This window comes from Triturus cristatus, chromosome 11 (genome assembly GCF_964204655.1).
Source record: "Triturus cristatus chromosome 11, aTriCri1.1, whole genome shotgun sequence".
Classification (NCBI taxonomy): Eukaryota; Metazoa; Chordata; class Amphibia; order Caudata; family Salamandridae; genus Triturus; species Triturus cristatus.
The window spans coordinates 543401-560129 of NC_140594.1; the positions used below are offsets into that span (position 1 = coordinate 543401).

The 16729-nt window shown below is 48.7% G+C and overlaps 1 protein-coding gene across 2 annotated transcripts in view; it reads left to right on the top strand.

The window, feature by feature from the left end:
- The window catches only part of LOC146783138 (E3 ubiquitin-protein ligase TRIM11-like), a 411795-nt gene that overhangs the window by 279387 nt on the left and 115679 nt on the right, over window positions 1-16729 (top strand). For both annotated transcript variants that reach the window (XM_085634002.1, XM_085634003.1), the window contains exon 5: window positions 3953-4062. In XM_085634002.1, the coding sequence (XP_085490128.1) occupies window positions 3953-4062 (110 nt within the window). The remainder of the gene's footprint in view (window positions 1-3952; window positions 4063-16729) is intronic.

Below are 16729 nucleotides of genomic sequence, written 5' to 3' on the forward strand. Positions count from 1 at the left end.
GAATCCAAACCTATCCAAGCTGTGGAAGGTGTTTGTAAGGTGGGGGATAGAATTAAAGATGTTCCCAGTAGAATCAAGGAGGGTTTGGTGTGTTTTAGATGTGGTAGTCCAAATCACTTGGCAAATAATTGGAAATGCCCAGCTAGGAACGTTGCTTGCAGGAAGTGTAACAAGAAGGGACATTTGTCAAAAGTGTGCAAAGCATTCATACCTAAAGTACATGAAATTGGATGTGCGGAGGATGAGATAGTTGAAGGCAAAATGTACATTTTTCAGATAGGTCAAGGAAGTATGGGTGAGAAAGTACAGTATCCCTCTTGCGACATTATCCTGGATGGGGAGAAATTTCAAATGTACGCGGACTCATGTTCACCATTCACACTCATTGAGGAGAAGGTATTTAAGGAAAAGTTCAAGGGAAAACAAATAGAGTTAGAAAGTGCAGACATCAGTCCTTCAGGGTACAACAAGGAACCCATTCCCTTAGTAGGGATGGTGAGGATGAGAATTACTTTTAAGGATAGACACACGGTAGGCAAGGTTTATATCACCAAAAAAGGGTCGAGTCTTCTAGGGTGGAAGCACCAGAAGGATTTGGGCATCACTTTGGACCCAAACAATGAAGAACAAGTCATGTTGGTAGAGCCACAGGAGGTGGGCAGTAGGCTCATCAAAGATTTCTCTGAGGTGTTTTCCGATAGACTTGGTAAGTTAAAGAATCACATGCACAAAATTGTTTTAAAGGAAGGAGTGGTCCCGGTGGTGCACAAAACCCGGTCTATTCCACTGCTCATGAGAGAACCTTTAAAGGAGGAACTCCAAAATTGGTAAAGCAGGGTGTTATCGAGGAAATAGAGAGTTCAGAGTGGTTGGCACCCATCGTTCTCACAACCAAGGATAAAGGGGACAGTATCAGATTGTGTGTGGACTTGAGGGACTTGAACGCAAATATCCTTGTTGATAGACATCCTTTACCAAGGATAAATGAAATGTTAAGTACAATCCATGGCGCAAAATGTTTCAGTGTGCTTGACCTTTCATCGGCCTACCATCAGGTGGATCTTCATCCAGATTCTCAGCTTTTGACGGCCTTCACCACCCCATTTGGCAACTATAAGTTCTTGAGGATGCCTTTTGGGTTGGCGTCTGCCGCCTCAGCATTCCAAAGGATAATGCAACATATTCTAAAAGATTGTAAGAAAACAATGTGTTTACAGGATGACATTTTGGTGTATGGTTCAAGTGAGCATGAACATGGTAAAAATGTAGAAATGGCACTCAATAAGTTGAAAGAGGCAGGATTTACTACAAAAGAAAGTAAATGTAAATTGGGTGTAACATCAGTGGACTATTTGGGGCACACAATTTCGGAGGAAGGCATTAAACCTAAAATTGATTTGGTGGAGGCGGTTAGAAAAGCGCCCACTCCCACCTGTAGGGAAGAAATTTTGTCATTTGTGGGTTTAGCTGAATTTATGTCAAAGTACATAAAGAACTTTTCTACGTTGTCTCAACCCCTAAGGGATTTAGTAAAGAAAAATTCCACCTTCACCTGGGGAAAGGAACAAGATGAGGCCATCAAGCAGATAAAGGAGTCCATAATTTCGGCCCCATTCATAGGTAACTTTGAGGTGGCGAGGGACACTTTGATCTCAACGGATGCTAGTAGCAAGGGGATAGGGGCCACCCTAGCTCAAAGGATTGACAATAAGGTGCGGGTGGTAGCTTTTGCTTCTAGAACCCTAACAGTTGCGGAGTCAAACTATTCCACTGTAGAAAAGGAGGCGTTGGCTGTGTATTGGGCGATACAACACTTCAAGTTTTTTGTGTGGGGTGTACCATTCGAATTGTGTACTGATCACAAACCCCTACTGGCCATTTTCACAAAAAAAGACATGGAGAACATGACTCCTCGCATTGCAAAATGGGTGCTTGGTCTCCAAGGTTACAATTTCAAGATGGTGTATATACCAGGTTCGCAGAATAGTGTGGCAGATTTTTTTATCAAGGTCTCCCATTGAATCAGAAGAGGTGGTCCCGGATTCGAAGGAGGCTATTCTGGAGATTTCCCTGAAAGCAGTTTCACAAAGCCAATGGGATCTCCATATGGAGCAAGATAGTACCATTAAATCAGTAAAAAACTATGTGATTAAGGGGTGGCCAACCAAATGCAAAACACTTCCTGAGGAAGTACATCCCTCTTGGAATGTAAGAGATGAGTTGTCTGTTGAAGGGAATTTTCTACTCAAGTCAGGAAAGTTAGTTCCTCCGGGTGGTCTCAGGAACCACATTATAGATCTCTCGCATGAGGGACACTTAGGGAAAAGTCTGTGTAAGGCGAGACTAAGATCTGACTTTTGGTTTCCATACATGGATCAATTGATGGAGGAGAAAGTAAGTGAATGTGAGGCATGCAGCATGAGTGACAAAAGCAAGATTACTAGGCGTATTCCTCTGAGACCTGTAGAGGTACCTGAGGATCCCTGGAACAAACTGGGTTTGGACATAGCGGGCCCCCTGCATGGGTTAGGTCCACAGGAGGTGTATCTGTTGGTCCTAATTGATTATTATTCCAACTGGATTACACATACATTTGTGAATAAGATCAATACAAAGTCGCTCATAGAGTTTTTAACAGAGGTGTTTTCCAAAGAGGGCAGTCCCACCACTATCGTCACAGATAATGGAGTACAGTTTGCATCAGACGAAATGAAGGAATTTCTTGCGGACATGTCTATTGCTCACATACGCACACCTTTATATTGCCCTAAAGCCAATGGAAAGGTGGAGAGAGCTAATAGATTGTTAAAAGGATGCATTCAGTTGGCTGCCACTTCACGTAAGCCTATTGAATCGGCTGTTAGAGATATGCTGTGGTCATACCATACCTCTCCCAACTTGGCCACTGGGTATTCCCCGTTTGAGCTGTTGAGGGGGAGGAAGGCGGGCTCCAAGTTATCTCCCAGCTGGTTTCCTCAGAAAAGAGAAGTGGTTGTCAATCCGGTTGAATTCAGAAAGAAAGTTTCAGACAAACAACAAAAATACAAGGAGTGGTATGACAAGAAATGGGGTACCAGGAACAAGTCATTGGTCCCAGGGCTAAGGGTATGGATTAGAAAACCATATGGCATTGCTACCAAAGGTAACAAATTCTTTCCTCCTGAAAAGATCAAAGAGGTTAAGAGTAATGTGGTCATACTAGAGAATGGGAAAATGTGGAGCATGGATAGAGTTGCCACGGGTCCCGAGGGTTCAAGTACTAGAGAGGCAGACAAGTCACAAGGTCATGGTAGCAGTCTAGAGGAGGAGCAGAAGAGAAGAAGGCAAAGACCCAGAAAGTCTCCGCTTTGGCTCATAGACTACAAGATGTGTTGAAGGGGACCATTTACTCTAGGTTTTCATCCTTTTCACCACATGCCTGCCATCTTGGGTTGGGGGGTGGTTTCTTTGCTTTTCCCCTGTGCACTGTATTCCCTACTCCCACTTCTTTCCCAGTTTTTCCCCCCGTCCCTTTCCCTTCGGGGAGGAAGATGTGTTGTATCCTTCCCTCTTGGTCTGATCCCCGCACCCCCCCTCTTCCTGTCCAGATGGTTCTTACTTAGAATGTTGTAAGGAAGGCTCTCATGGAATGTTGACAGAGAGCCTGACTAGCACGAGAAGCGTTTGCGGCAAGCTGAAGATGCAGTTGTTCTAGTGTACGAATAAAGAAGATTCTACTCACGATTTGCTTCGGTCATTACTTCACAAACCAAGAGTATTAGTGAGAAAGGGAGTGTGTTTCTATGTGGGTGTATGTGCCCCTATGTGTGTGCATGCATGTGTGTGCGTGTTTGTGGTTAGTAAGACACACCAAGTGATGTCCTGCAGGAGCTTGATTTATGTGCTGTTTCTTTTCAGATCCGGTAGCCTCTAAGTGGTCTGTAACACTAAAATGATGTGTGTGTCTTTCTAGATGTATGAAAGTGAAGTTTCAGTGTCCAGCGTTAGAAATGAAAGAAAAAGAAACAAATATCCGATTTGTAAAAACTCAGAAACGTGAAGAGGAGATAAAGAAATATGAAGGTAAGAATTGAACTGAATGCAATTATATTTTGAAACTCACACTGATACCTTTGGCGGGCCTCCACCGTCTACAACAGGGGTGACAGGTACCAATTTAACCCTCACGCAGACCTGTGAAAAGATACCTTCTAAGTCTAGAACTTCTTGCTGTGGTTCAGAATAGTAGTCAATGAAAATTACTAATAATTCAAAGGGGTCCCTTCAGGCGGAGCTCAATCATGAACACAATCAAAATAAAGGGTGTCTGATCCAAAGGTCTGTATAGGATGCAGTACAATTATACTGCCTATTGCATTTACTATCCTGATAAGGTTACTAGACCCTTGGCCCCTGTGTGCTTGATCTTGGAGCCTGTTTATGCTGCAATACAGCCCTCTCACTGGGAGGCATTGGATAGCGGGAACCTATAATCAGAAGCAGTCTTGCTCTACCCCATCTACTACAGTTTGCTGTGCAATACAGGTAATCTCTAATGCAGTGCATTGTTTAATGGAGAGTGAGGCCTGATGCTCTTTCTAGTACAGTTGCAGTGGGTGTTTTGCACTTTATGTGAATTTACCTTGAAAAAACAAAAGACAAGAGGCATTTGACCAAACAGGAACAGTTGGTTTAATTAAATTCTGGAGTCTGGAGCACAGTTACACAAAGCAGGTCTGAAGACATTCTCAAAATACATTTGTTCTGAGCGCCATTATATACAGTCTTTGGAGCTTCATTAAATAATCTAGAGATGTTATTTTAATGAAAAGAATGTGGGCTTAGTCATCATGGAGCCATAACTCAGCTCACCTGATAGCGAATGCTTGTGGGTCTTGACCTTGCGTGGACATAATGAGGGCCAGTGGGTGAAGTGTCCAGATGTCCAGCATGAGGAGCGCGTGATCACTGCTTGTACTGTATTTACCCTGTTTGGATTGGCTGAGTGTTCCTAACCTCATGTGGCATTGAAGAACCAGGGCCTGGCGGCGCAGGGCACGCCTTAATCTCCTGAGTTCACCTGCCTTGTTGAACAGAGACACGGGACACTCTGTTAGGCATAGAAGATCGGGTTTATTAGCTGCAGCTAAGCACAGTAAGGGTGGGCGGAATGTGCGAAATTCACTTTCGCAAATTATCGCAAAAATTTTAAAAATCTCCGCAAACACGTGGAAATATCGCGAAGATGCGGAAGTTTGTTTCCCGCCCATTCGCGGTATTTTCTTCATGGTCGCGGCTCGCCAACTTACCCATGTGGTTGCTCGCGGGCACAGCCATCTTGTTTTCAGTTGTCTCGCGGTGCACGATCGCTAGAAGAAGGACGTGATCGCGCGACGCATGACGTCACTGCGGGCGCGAACTGTCGCGAGACAGCGCAAATGGCTACCAACAATCCAACATCTCATGAAGAAAGCGAACGGATCTGGAAAACTTGTCGGCGAACGCGGAGATTCAGGTAAGGCGATCGCGCGCACGCGAGAATGTATTATTTTACAGCGCGAACAAATTATCGCTAAGCTGCGGAATGCGGAAATGTTTACATTTTCGTGCTTTCAGCGGAACGCGGAAATGTCAAATTATCGCAATTTCCGCGACCGGAACGAAATTTTAGCCCAGGCCTAAAGCACAGTTGTCCCAGAAGTACACTCGGTATGTTCTTAGGAGACTGCCACTTTACTCCGTGGCGCACAATCTTTTATAGCACATAGATAGCTCACAGATTTTCAAAGAACACTCCCAATGCATACATGGTTAACCAATGAGAAAAGTTTGAAAACAAGATATAACCAATGAGAAGAGTTTGAAAACAAGATATCAAGTAACCCAAATAAACCTCTCTTCCAACTGTGTTTGTCACCCCTCCCTACAAGTTAATCAGTGGTAGTGTCTACAGTTTGACTTGCAGGTGGCAGGACACATTTGTATGCCTCGGAGGACAGTTGTGAAATGAGAGAATACAAGTAGAGAATAGCGAAGGCCAGAAGATAAGATAAAGTCAGGAAAGAATGGTGCGAACCAACAGATAGTCGAGACAGGGATTAGTCAAACCAGACGAGGATTAGTGGACTCGGCCAGTCCCTGACATCAGTTTCGTAAACAGAGGCAGGGGGTTATTTGACACGTCGCAGTAAGACCAGCAGAAAAAACTTTGTTCGCCGTGCTGCCTGAGTGAGGGCAACAAAAAATGGCGGCGGGACAGAAAATGGTGGCTGAATACAAGTGCGATTGAAAATCGAATTTCCTCAGCATCTAACTTTATGGTGTTTTGGGAATGCGCACACCCCTCTAGCCATGTACGCTTTATTGGAGCCAATCTCCTGTGAGTTGATGCCTATCTGTGGGACTAATCTGGGTTTTCCCTGTTTAAGCATTTTAACTGCTGGATACATCTCACCCCACCTGTGATCTGTCAATCAGTAGCCTCAGGCCTAGGTCGCAGGGCCTGCCTGATCATGTATTTCTTACTCAAGTATGATGGAGAGGTCATCTCGGGAGAGTTCAACATCAGTGTTTTTGAACATACACGTATCATTGCATATATCAGCTTCAATATTACCATTCTCCCCTCTAGTTGAAGTTTCAACTACATCATTTACCCCACACCTTATGACAGTCATATTATTAGGGGCTTCTCTTGTTTCAGTTTTATCTATTACTCCCTCTCTAGTTACTTGTATTCTACCCAATTAGGGGACTGTGTTTTTGCAGAAGAAACCTCCCCAATTGTAGAAAACCACTCACAAACAGCACAAGATTTTAAATTGGCAACAATGACTTACACAGTCCCACAAACCAACGGGGAAGCCAGGCAAACCAGCCTTTATACCATTTCAGTTGCTGGGCACCTCTTTAATTATGCATGTCAGTTTGCAATTGATGCAGTGTTTGAATGGCAAGAGTGAGTGTCCTGTTATCCATGTCATCCTGAGATGAACGTGCAACAGTACGCACCGACCTTGGCATACACCTCTCCCTTTATTGAGGTCATCAAGTCCAATACATATTGATGTTACATCACTATGAGGCAGATGGCTCTTAGTTCTTCCTTGATCACATTAAGGCCGAACTCAGTACTGTTCATCATTTTCAGCAGCTCCCACCTGGTTATTTGTAACCTGTGGGCATTTGCTTTTTGGTGCACTGTGAAAGAGGGTACAAACCCTCCTGCATTTACCTGTGTTTCAGTGAACAGTCTATATTTTCCTGGAATGTCCTTAAGTTGAAGCTAGCCCAAATAACCAGCAGTTCATTTTTATTGAGCCAGATGCAACAGAGTTGTCTTCTTCTGTAGAGGATTTTGGAACAACTCTGACAAATCTTCTCCAGGGATCACCTGGGTCGGGGTGTGTATGGTGACGAGGTAGCATAGGCTACGCCACTCAGGAACGAACTGAGCGTATGCAAAATTCCGACACTGCCAATACAGATCCATCACCATGGACTTGCCCCATTGCATGTCTGGTATGTGCCGTATTGCCCCGCAGTTCTCATTTGTGCTGAGTGGAATTGTTTCATTACCTCTAACACACAAGAAATACAGTATAAGTTTCTGTACAATTAGGGCATGCCCCTTCCTCTCTAGCCACATGTACCTATCTATCTCATTGTCCCATATTTCCAGACAGGGGTTCTCTATGCTGGAATTTAACCCTCCCCTACGTTACTCATTTCCCTTCCTACCATTGAGGTGGATGGCCCTACTCTGGAATTCCATGTCTGGTGTCTATTTGTTATTGAAGAAGACTAAACCAGACACAATGAGGACCACAGACGGAACTGGGAGTTGGCATGTTTGTGCACTGGTGCGGTGGCTTTGCTATCTCCAAGAATCTCTTTTCTTGAAAGTCTCGGGGCCAAACATTATCCTAGCCTATGGTGCCTCCCATGTGCATCCTATCTAGCTCTGTTTGAATCTCACTAGGCTCTGTTAAAAGGTTCAGTGCTGTGGGATTGGTTTCGTATTGAGTTACTTTTACTACTACTCTATGGGGTTCTACTCTGTTGTATCTTGGACCTAATCATACATAAGTGAAATACATTTTTCTCTTTCAGGGGCTCCCTCTTGAGGCAAATAAAGCCTGTCTGCGCCTACTGTGAGTGGTTTCAGTGAATACACGCTTCATTACCTGACTGATGCCTGGGCATCCACAGCAGCCATGTGGTGATACCATGTGTTGTATAGGAGCGGGCTATGTAGAGTGTGTGGAATACTAATGTTTGGTTCAGTATAATTGCAAGTTGTGTGGGAGAGCTCCTTATGTAAATGCAGAAGGAATATCGGGATAGGCTTCAGATATCTGGCTACTGATGGATGAAGCCACGCCCATACTAAACAGAGTGTATACAATGGTTCAATAATCCATTCCTTTTGAAACATTTCAGGTCTTTGGATGCTTTCCAGAGGAGACATCTGTAGTCTTCTGGCAATCAGTGGTTTCTTTTGCTTTGGTAAAAGTGTGAAAGAGTTTGTGTACAAAAGTCCGTAAAAAACAGTCCCTGGTCTTTGACTTGCACACATGGACCTTGTTGGTACTCTGAAAGTAGTTGCTGAAGAGGTGGTGAGCCACTGTAAAGGTGGTGCACTTGTGGCTCTACAGCAGACATGTTGGATAATAGCTGCAGTTTTAATGTTGGTTTAGAAACACGTGCATCCTTATGTATCATCATAAATCAACCCAGGGTGTTCCTGTGCCTTGCCTTATGGTGGGTTGCCTGGGTCTTTAATAATGGGTCATTGTCTCTCCCCATGGTGGGAAAGGATGTTTTAGTATGCAGGTAATGTTGGTTTATTTAGCTGCTGTTTTATGGGTGTCGTCGGTCTTCTAGTCTCCTGCCTTCATAAATGTGTGTGGAGGTAATTTATCTGTACGGGCGTTCTCTTTTGACCTATGCGTGCGTAAGGTGATGTATAAGAGGGGGTGTGTCACACATGGACAATTGGGTGTTTGTTAACAAATGGACCATGCTGTGAGGTCACGTGTCTGCCCCTGACCCAGCCATATGCAAATCAGTCTTGACCCGGTTACTTGTGGGAACAGTCCAGCTGAACTGCCAAGCCAGGTCCTCCCTGGACCTGAACCAAGCATCCTGGGACCGGTTTCTGGGCATCACCCATCATCAGCCAGGCTAGCTTGAATCCAGTGGTGAGCAAGGGACCCACGTCTGGGCATAACCGTCCCACTTAGGGCGATGTATGCAAAAGAAACAATTGATGGACGGAATGCCTGACAATGCAAACATTCACCCCCAGTCACAAGGATCTGGGTTAAATCCATCATTCTTTTACTCACCACACCACCCCAGTTTGGACCCAGCCATATGCAAATCAGTCTTGCCCCTCTAGTTCTGGCACGTGGCGTGCAGTGTGATTCTCCCTAGTGGCCCAGGTGTCCTGGCCACACCCTTTTTCATGAGACTTCTTTGGGCTAGTCTTGGGCTTCTTTTTGCAGGTTTTTGGGCCCTTCCCATCATCATCATCATCATGGAATTTGTAAAGCGCACTACTCACCCGTAGGGTCTCAAGGCGCTGGGGGGGGGGGGGGACGTTACTGCTCGAACAGCCAGGTCTTGAGTTGCTTCCTGAAGGCGAGGTGGTCCTGGGTTGTCCGGAGGTGGATGGGGAGGGAGTTCCATGTCTTGGCTGTCAGGTAGGAGAAGGATCTTCCTCCGGCAGTGGTTCTGTGGATGCGTGGAACGGCGGCGAGGGCGAGGCTGGCGGAGCGGAGCTGGCGGGTGGGCGTGTGGAAGGTCAGGCGGGTGTTGATGAGCTTGGGGCCCAGGTCGTGGAGGGCCTTGTGTGCGTGGGTGAGGAGTCTGAAAGTGATCTTCCTGCTGACAGGGAGCCAGTGCAGGTCTCTCAGGTGTCCGGAGATGTGGCTGTGCAGGGGGATGTCCAGGACGAGTCGTGCTGAGGCGTTCTAGATTCGTTGGAGTTTCCTCTGGAGTTTGGCGGAATTGCCGGCGTAGAGGGTATTTCCGTAGTCCAGCCGGCTGGTGACGAGTGCCTGGGTGACCGTCTTCCTAGTCTCGGTGGTGATCCACCGGAAGATCTTTCGAAGCATGCGCAAGGTGTTGAAGCATGAAGAAGAGACGGCGTTGACTTGTCTGGTCATCGACAGGGAGGAGCCCAGGATGAAGCCCAGGTTGCGTGCGTGGTCCGTTGGCTTGGGTGTGGTGCCTAGGGCAGGGGGCCACCAGGAGTCGTCCCAGGCTGAGGGTGATGATCCCAGGATGAGGACCTCCGTCTTGTCAGAGTTCAGTTTCAGGCGGCTGTTCTTCATCCATTCGGCGACGTCTTTCATCCCTTCGTGTAGGCTGGCTCTGGCGGTGGCCGGGACGTTGGTGAGGGAGAGGATCAGCTGGGTGTCGTCGGCGTAGGTGATGATCTTGAGGTTGTGTTGGCGTGCGATGGTTGCGAGGGGGCGCATGTGAACGTTGAAGAGGGTGGGGCTGAGCGATGATCCCTGTGGAACGCCGCAGATGACCTCGGTGGCCGCTGACTGGAACGGGGGGAGGCGGACTCTTTGGGTTCTTCCGGCGAGGAATGAGATGATCCACTTCAGGGCCTTCTCCTGGATTCCAGTGTTGTTCAGGCGTTGCACTAGGGTGCGGTGGCAGACAGTGTCGAATGCTGCGGAGAGGTCCAAGAGGATGAGGGCCGCTGTTTCCCCGTTGTCCAGTAGGGCTCTGATGTCGTCTGTGGCCGCGATGAGGGCGGTCTCCGTGCTGTGGTTGGCTCGGAAGCCGGACTGCGAGTGGTCGAGGGATCCGTTCGTCTCGAGGAAGTCGGCTAGTTGTTTGTTGACTGTCTTCTCGATGACTTTGGCAGGGAACGGGAGGAGCGAGATGGGGCGGAAGTTCTTTAGGTCGGTGGGGTCAGCTGATGGTTTCTTCAGCAGGGCGCTGATCTCGGCATGTTTCCAGCACTCCGGGTAGGTGGTGGTGTCGAAGGAGGCGTTGATGATGTCGCGAAGGTGGGGTGCGATGATGCCGTTGGCCTTGTTGAAAATGTGGTGTGGGCAGGGGTCCGTAGGGGATCCAGAGTGGATAGTGTTCATCGTCCGGGTTGTGTCTTCGGTGCTGACCGGGGTCCAGGTGCGGAGGGTGGAGGGTGGAGGTGGGGGGCATTGGTTCGGTGGTGGGGTTCGTGGTTGGAGGGCCGAAGCTGCTGTGTATGTCGGTGATCTTGTCGTGGAAGAAGGCAGCGAGTGAGTTGCAGAGGTGTTGCGAGGGAGTGATGTCGGTGTTTCCGGCGTTGGGGTTGGAGAGCTCTTTGACGATGTTGAAGAGTTCCTTGCTGTTGTCGGTGTTGTTGTCCAGACGTTCCTTGAAGGCTGTCTTCTTCGTGGTACGGATCAGTTGGTGGTGTTTGCGGGTGGCGTGCTTGAGGGCAATCATGTTGTCTGTGGTCTGGTTGGTGCGCCAGGTAGCCTCCAGGGAGCGGCAGTTTTTCTTGGAGGTGATGAGTTCGTCGGTGAACCAAGATGCTTTCTTGCTGCCGTGTCTGCTGGGTGGGTTCTTCAGTGTGGCGAGGACGTCAGCGCAGTTGGTGATCCACTGTGTGAGGTTGTTGGCGGCTTCGTTGGGGTCCGTTGAGCTGGCGGGGGGCTTCTGGCTGAGGGAGGCGGTGAGCTGGTCGTCGGTGATCTTGTTCCAGCTCCTGCGAGGGGCCTGTTGTCTGCTGTGGTGGGTCGTTGTCCTTCTGATGCTGAAGTGGACGCAGCTGTGGTCGGTCCACTGGAGTTTGGTGGAGTGGCTGAAGGCGACATACTTGCTGGATGAGAAGATTGGGTCGAGCGTGTGGCCGGCGTAGTGGGTGGGGGTGGTAACCAGTTGCTTGAGTCCGAGGTTGGCAAGGTTGTCCAGCAGGGTGGCGGTGTTGTGGTCCTTGCTGTTCTCCAGGTGGAAGTTGCGGTCCCCCAGGAGGATGTAGTCGGTGGAGTTGATGGAGTGCGGACTGACAAAGTCTGTGATGTCTTCGCTGAATCGTGTGCGTGGTCCTGGTGGTCTGTAGATGAGGGTGCCTCTGAGCTTGGTCGTGGGGTCGATGTGTTTCTGAAAGTGAAGGTGTTCGGCGGAGGTGAAGGGGTCATCCGAGTTGGTCGTGATGCGGATGGTGTTCTTGTGGATGGTGGCGATGCCACCTCCCGTCTGGTTGGTGCGGTCCCTCCTGGTGATCTTGTAGCCGTCTGGGATGGCGATGGCGATGTCGGGTGCTGAGGAGGCGTTCATCTAGGTTTCCGTCAGATAGGCGATGTCTGGTGCTGTCGAGTCGAGGAGGTTCCAGAGTTCGACGGCATGCCTGTGGATGGAGCGGGTGTTGAGCAGGATGCACATCAGATGGTTGTTGCTGGGGCTCGGTTTGGCTGTTGCGGTGCGGGTTCGGAGGCAGGTGAAGCGGCAGGTGTGGCAGGTGAAGGGTCCGTGGGTGCGTTTCGGGGTGGCTCGGTAGCAGGCGGTGTTTCTGCCGGCGTTGAGTGCATGGAGGGTTGTGGTGTCGTAGGTGATTCGGGTGCGCTGGCGTCAGCGAGGGCCAGGGGGTCTGGCGCTGGGCGCGGTCCAGCCACGGACGGGCGCAGACGGGCTTGCATTAGGCACGCCAGCGGCGCGCCAGCGGCACAGCCGCTGCGCGGCCTCCATATAAGGGGGAGAGGGAGGGAGGAGTAGTTGGGAGGTGGGAGCGGGGAGGCCAATGGGAGTGGAGGGGGCGGGGCCGCAGTGGTCAGCAGCGGGAAAAAACTGGAAAAACGGCGGGAGAAACGGGGGGAGGGGGATACAGAAGAGAAGGGGAGAGAGGGGGCACAAGGGGAACAAGGCTGGGAGCTGGGAGCAAGAAAAAGGGGGTACAGAAGAGAAGGGTTAGGGGTACAGCAGAGAGGCAGGAGCCACAGCGGAGCAGTCGGCCAGCGGGGGTGACCGGGCAGCAGCGGGCAGCTGACACGGGTGCAGGAGCAGCAGGGTCACAGACACACAGGGGGCTGCGTGGCAGTGAGGGGAGCGACCTGCCTGGTGACAGATCTAAATGTGATTTGCAGTCCCTACTGTTAGGTACACGAGAGCCCCCTTTAGTCTGTTGTGCTAATGTCTGACATCAAGACCAATGGTCGTTTCCGGATGGTGTGCATTAGGCTTTGTGAGGTAGCTAATCGCTAGGCCAGGTAGTGGGACGTTATTTCTGTATCTCTTGCACGGAGCTGTGATGGACATTTGCAGACTCCCTTCCTCCCAGCATGCACCCCTTTCCCTCAGGCCCAGTATATTTGGGACTACCACCCCCAGCTAAGGCTTCTGACTTGCAATTCTCTACCCTCTATGTTTGGATGAACATGACCCAACGACCAGGCTTTTGACACTTGGAGAGTTTTTAGGAGAGGAGGTGGCAACATTTGCTGAGGTGATGGTCTGGTGCAAGGCCAGAACTTTGTCGAAATCTGTCCGATGCAGATAATGGACTGAGAGGGCTGGGGGTTTTGGTGACCCCCCTACAGACTCGGCCCATGCTGTGCCTTGCAATCGTTCAGACTATGTGCATGGACTTCGAAGTTCTATGGGGACAGTGAGAGGAAACCCTGCTCCCAAAACTGGAACATTGCCTTGTTTTGGAACCAAAAAGGGGGCCTCCATAGGCCTGGAAGCAGTTGGTGACAGCCTCCTTGACCTCTGTCAGGAATGGGTGGAAAGTGGAAACCCTCTGGGGTCCCGAGGTGAAGTTTGCATGCTTACAGCCACTGCATCCCCTTGAGGGCGATCTTTTTCAATTTGTGTTGGACCAGCTTGGCGGTGTCTCCTTGGGCTTGCTCCTGTTTTTTTCTTTCCTTTTCCTCATTCTTCCTGTAGTAGTGTAATATGTGGGCCTGTATTTTTCACCAGGGTTTGTTGCAGTTTCACTCTGTATTTTGGTGGGCAGCCCTTTTTTGAGGGTGTTATAGAAGTATGCTACCTAGGAGCCTGTGCTGGACCATGGCTGTCTGGTCCCCACCATTCTCTCCTTCTGTCTAGACGTCGGTTACTGTCTCTCCAGGTTTCATGCTTTCTGCCATCAATACTCCTACATCTGGGAAGTCAGGGAATATTTCACTCAGGGATGTCTGTATCTGGTGTCTGAAAGAATCAAACGCGGCCTGTCATGCTCGGTGTTGGTCAGCGTTACTGCTGGGATGTGGGCTCGGTTGAACTCTGTGTTAGTCTGCTCTCTGATAAGGCTGCTGAGCAGACTCTTGACATTGCATATTGCTAGGTTTTATCCCGCAGTGTTCTTCTCAAAACACAAGATCCATTTTCCTGCCCCATCCATCAATGGGGGCAGGTTAGTTCTGAGCCCTTCTTTATCCATATGAGCCCATGGCACATAGATGGTCCCTGATGTGCCCTTCTGCAATAACGGACATATTTTGTCTTGGAGGAGCGCTGCAGGTTTCTCCCCAACGTAGCACTCCCATCTTCTCGGGCAATCCTGAATGTAGGGGATGTAGTCTTCTGCCATGACCATGTCCTCTCGTTTGAAGGATCCCTCCTCTGGCCAAGGTCTATCATACTGACTCTTCCTTTTGGACCAGAGGGCTAGCAGGTAGCAAAGATTTAGCCTTCTTCTCTAGTCACTGTCTTTCTGGGGGTCAGTTTGTCTGACTGGCGCGCTTGGGGGAAGAGGCTGATGACTTTGTTACTGCTCTCCTCGTGTGGGAATGAAAGGGCCATGTAACTTCTTCTACGTCTTAATTGGGTTTGAACTGGGCTACCTTGATCTCTAAATTCTTGGTCTGCCCCTCTCCTACACTAACGATCTGTTGGGGTCCCCCCTCTGGTTCTAAATCGGATTCCTACCACATGAAGCAGTGGGCCTATCCTCGCTCTCCAACGGGGAAGGTCATGCTGCTCTGTTCTCTCTTCGCACTTCCATGGCGAGAGCTCTCTCTCTTCCTATCCTTTACTCGTGCCTTCCCTCTAACTTCCACCTTGACCTGCCTACTTCGTTCAGTGTTGTGCGTTGCTCCTTGGTAGGAATTTGCCCTTGAACTGCCTTTCTGCCATCACTTCCACTGTCTGAGCATACCCTAGGGGAGTGTACCGTGTGGCTACCTCTTTAATGTCAGACTGCAGAATACCTCCGAGTCACTTGAGAGAATTCTAATGGATAGTTGGAGGGCAAGCTCCCCGTGCCGCTTGAGCTTGATGAGTTGAATATGACGGATGGGGGTTCAAACTTCGGGGAACCTTAGCACAGTGCTGGGATGAGGCTGATATTGGGTGGGCTTGCCAGTCCAGTAGCTTCCCAGTCCTAGATCTAGCAGCTCACTGCCCGGTGGGGGACCCTCCAGCTCCCACAACTGGCAGATTGGTGTATCCTATTGCAGGAGTGGCTCGAATGGCAGGCACCTCTGTTCCTGTATACCGTGGGGGAGGTGTGGTCGCCTTGTTTGCATGTTCTGGGATGGGTTTGTCGGTCTAGGCCACCTCAGAGTTGGCACACATTTCTAGCAGTGCCTCTCTTCTAGCCTTCTTCCGCCCTAAATATTTGGTACGAATGTGTGTCCTCGTGTGATCTATTATGTTGGTGTCGAAGGTAACCCCCTCTGCGCAGGGTAGCGTGTGTACCTTAGTATACGTGTGCTATTCATTGCAAAACATACCTAGTTTTTCAGCTTGTGTGGGGAACCTAGTTTGCAGGTGGTTTAGTGGTGACTCTATGATTTAGTTGGGAACTTTTTAAGGACCGAAATATTCTTCCTTCTCAGGTCAAATTCTAAGTTCTACTATGATCATGGTTAAATATGTACATGGGATCCTACTGGCAATAACTACTTTTACTGCAAGCTCAGTCTTAGACAAAGATGCATCAAAAACAGACTTTTCACAATACACAAAATAACAGTGCAGATGAAGGGTCACAACCTTAAACAAAGTGCAATGGTTATTTCGAAAAATTGTGAATTTTTAATAGCGAGGTAGCAGATATGGAACATCGAATTGTGAGAATGGCAACTTCTTCATACGTTCTTTAAAACATTAAAAAAATACAAAATTCAACATAAAACACAGTTGCAATAATTTACCAGCACCACAACATCAAGAATGTAACATCTGAATACCGCAGTGATGAGAAAGAGCGAGAGAGAAACAGAGAGCAAGAAAGCAAAAGAGAGTGAGAGAGTGAGAGAGAGAGAGAGAGAAGAAACAGAGAAACAAAGGTGACTTTGTCAAAAAAAAACTAGCCATGCTGCCCAATGATTAGAGGAGGCTCTGTGCAGTACACAGGACTAAGTGAGCCTGATAGTTAGTCAATATCAGCTTTGGGACAAAGATAGCAACAATTTACATGGAGAAGGAACAACTCGACAGCCACAGGCTCTCCTTGGCCAAGCACAAGCTACATCTAATCTCCAAGGTCCACATTTTCCCTAATGTCCAAATTGCACTCTGTTGGAACTAGTGCTTTCTGGTTGGCTGAGGTGCAACCTTAGCCAGGCAGAACCTACCACTCCTGTAAGGGATTGGTGATTAAACTCACTGTATGAACTGCGCTCACCCTAGCCCCATGTCAGACACACCTTGATCAAAGTAGCACCCAGTCAATCCGGGCACAATGGAACTCAAATCTGTTTTTCCGCAACTTCCTGGAAATGAGGCACAACGGCTGGTGCACTTTATTGCAAATCGCTCCAGACAGTTTTAGTCACACACAATCAAGAGACGC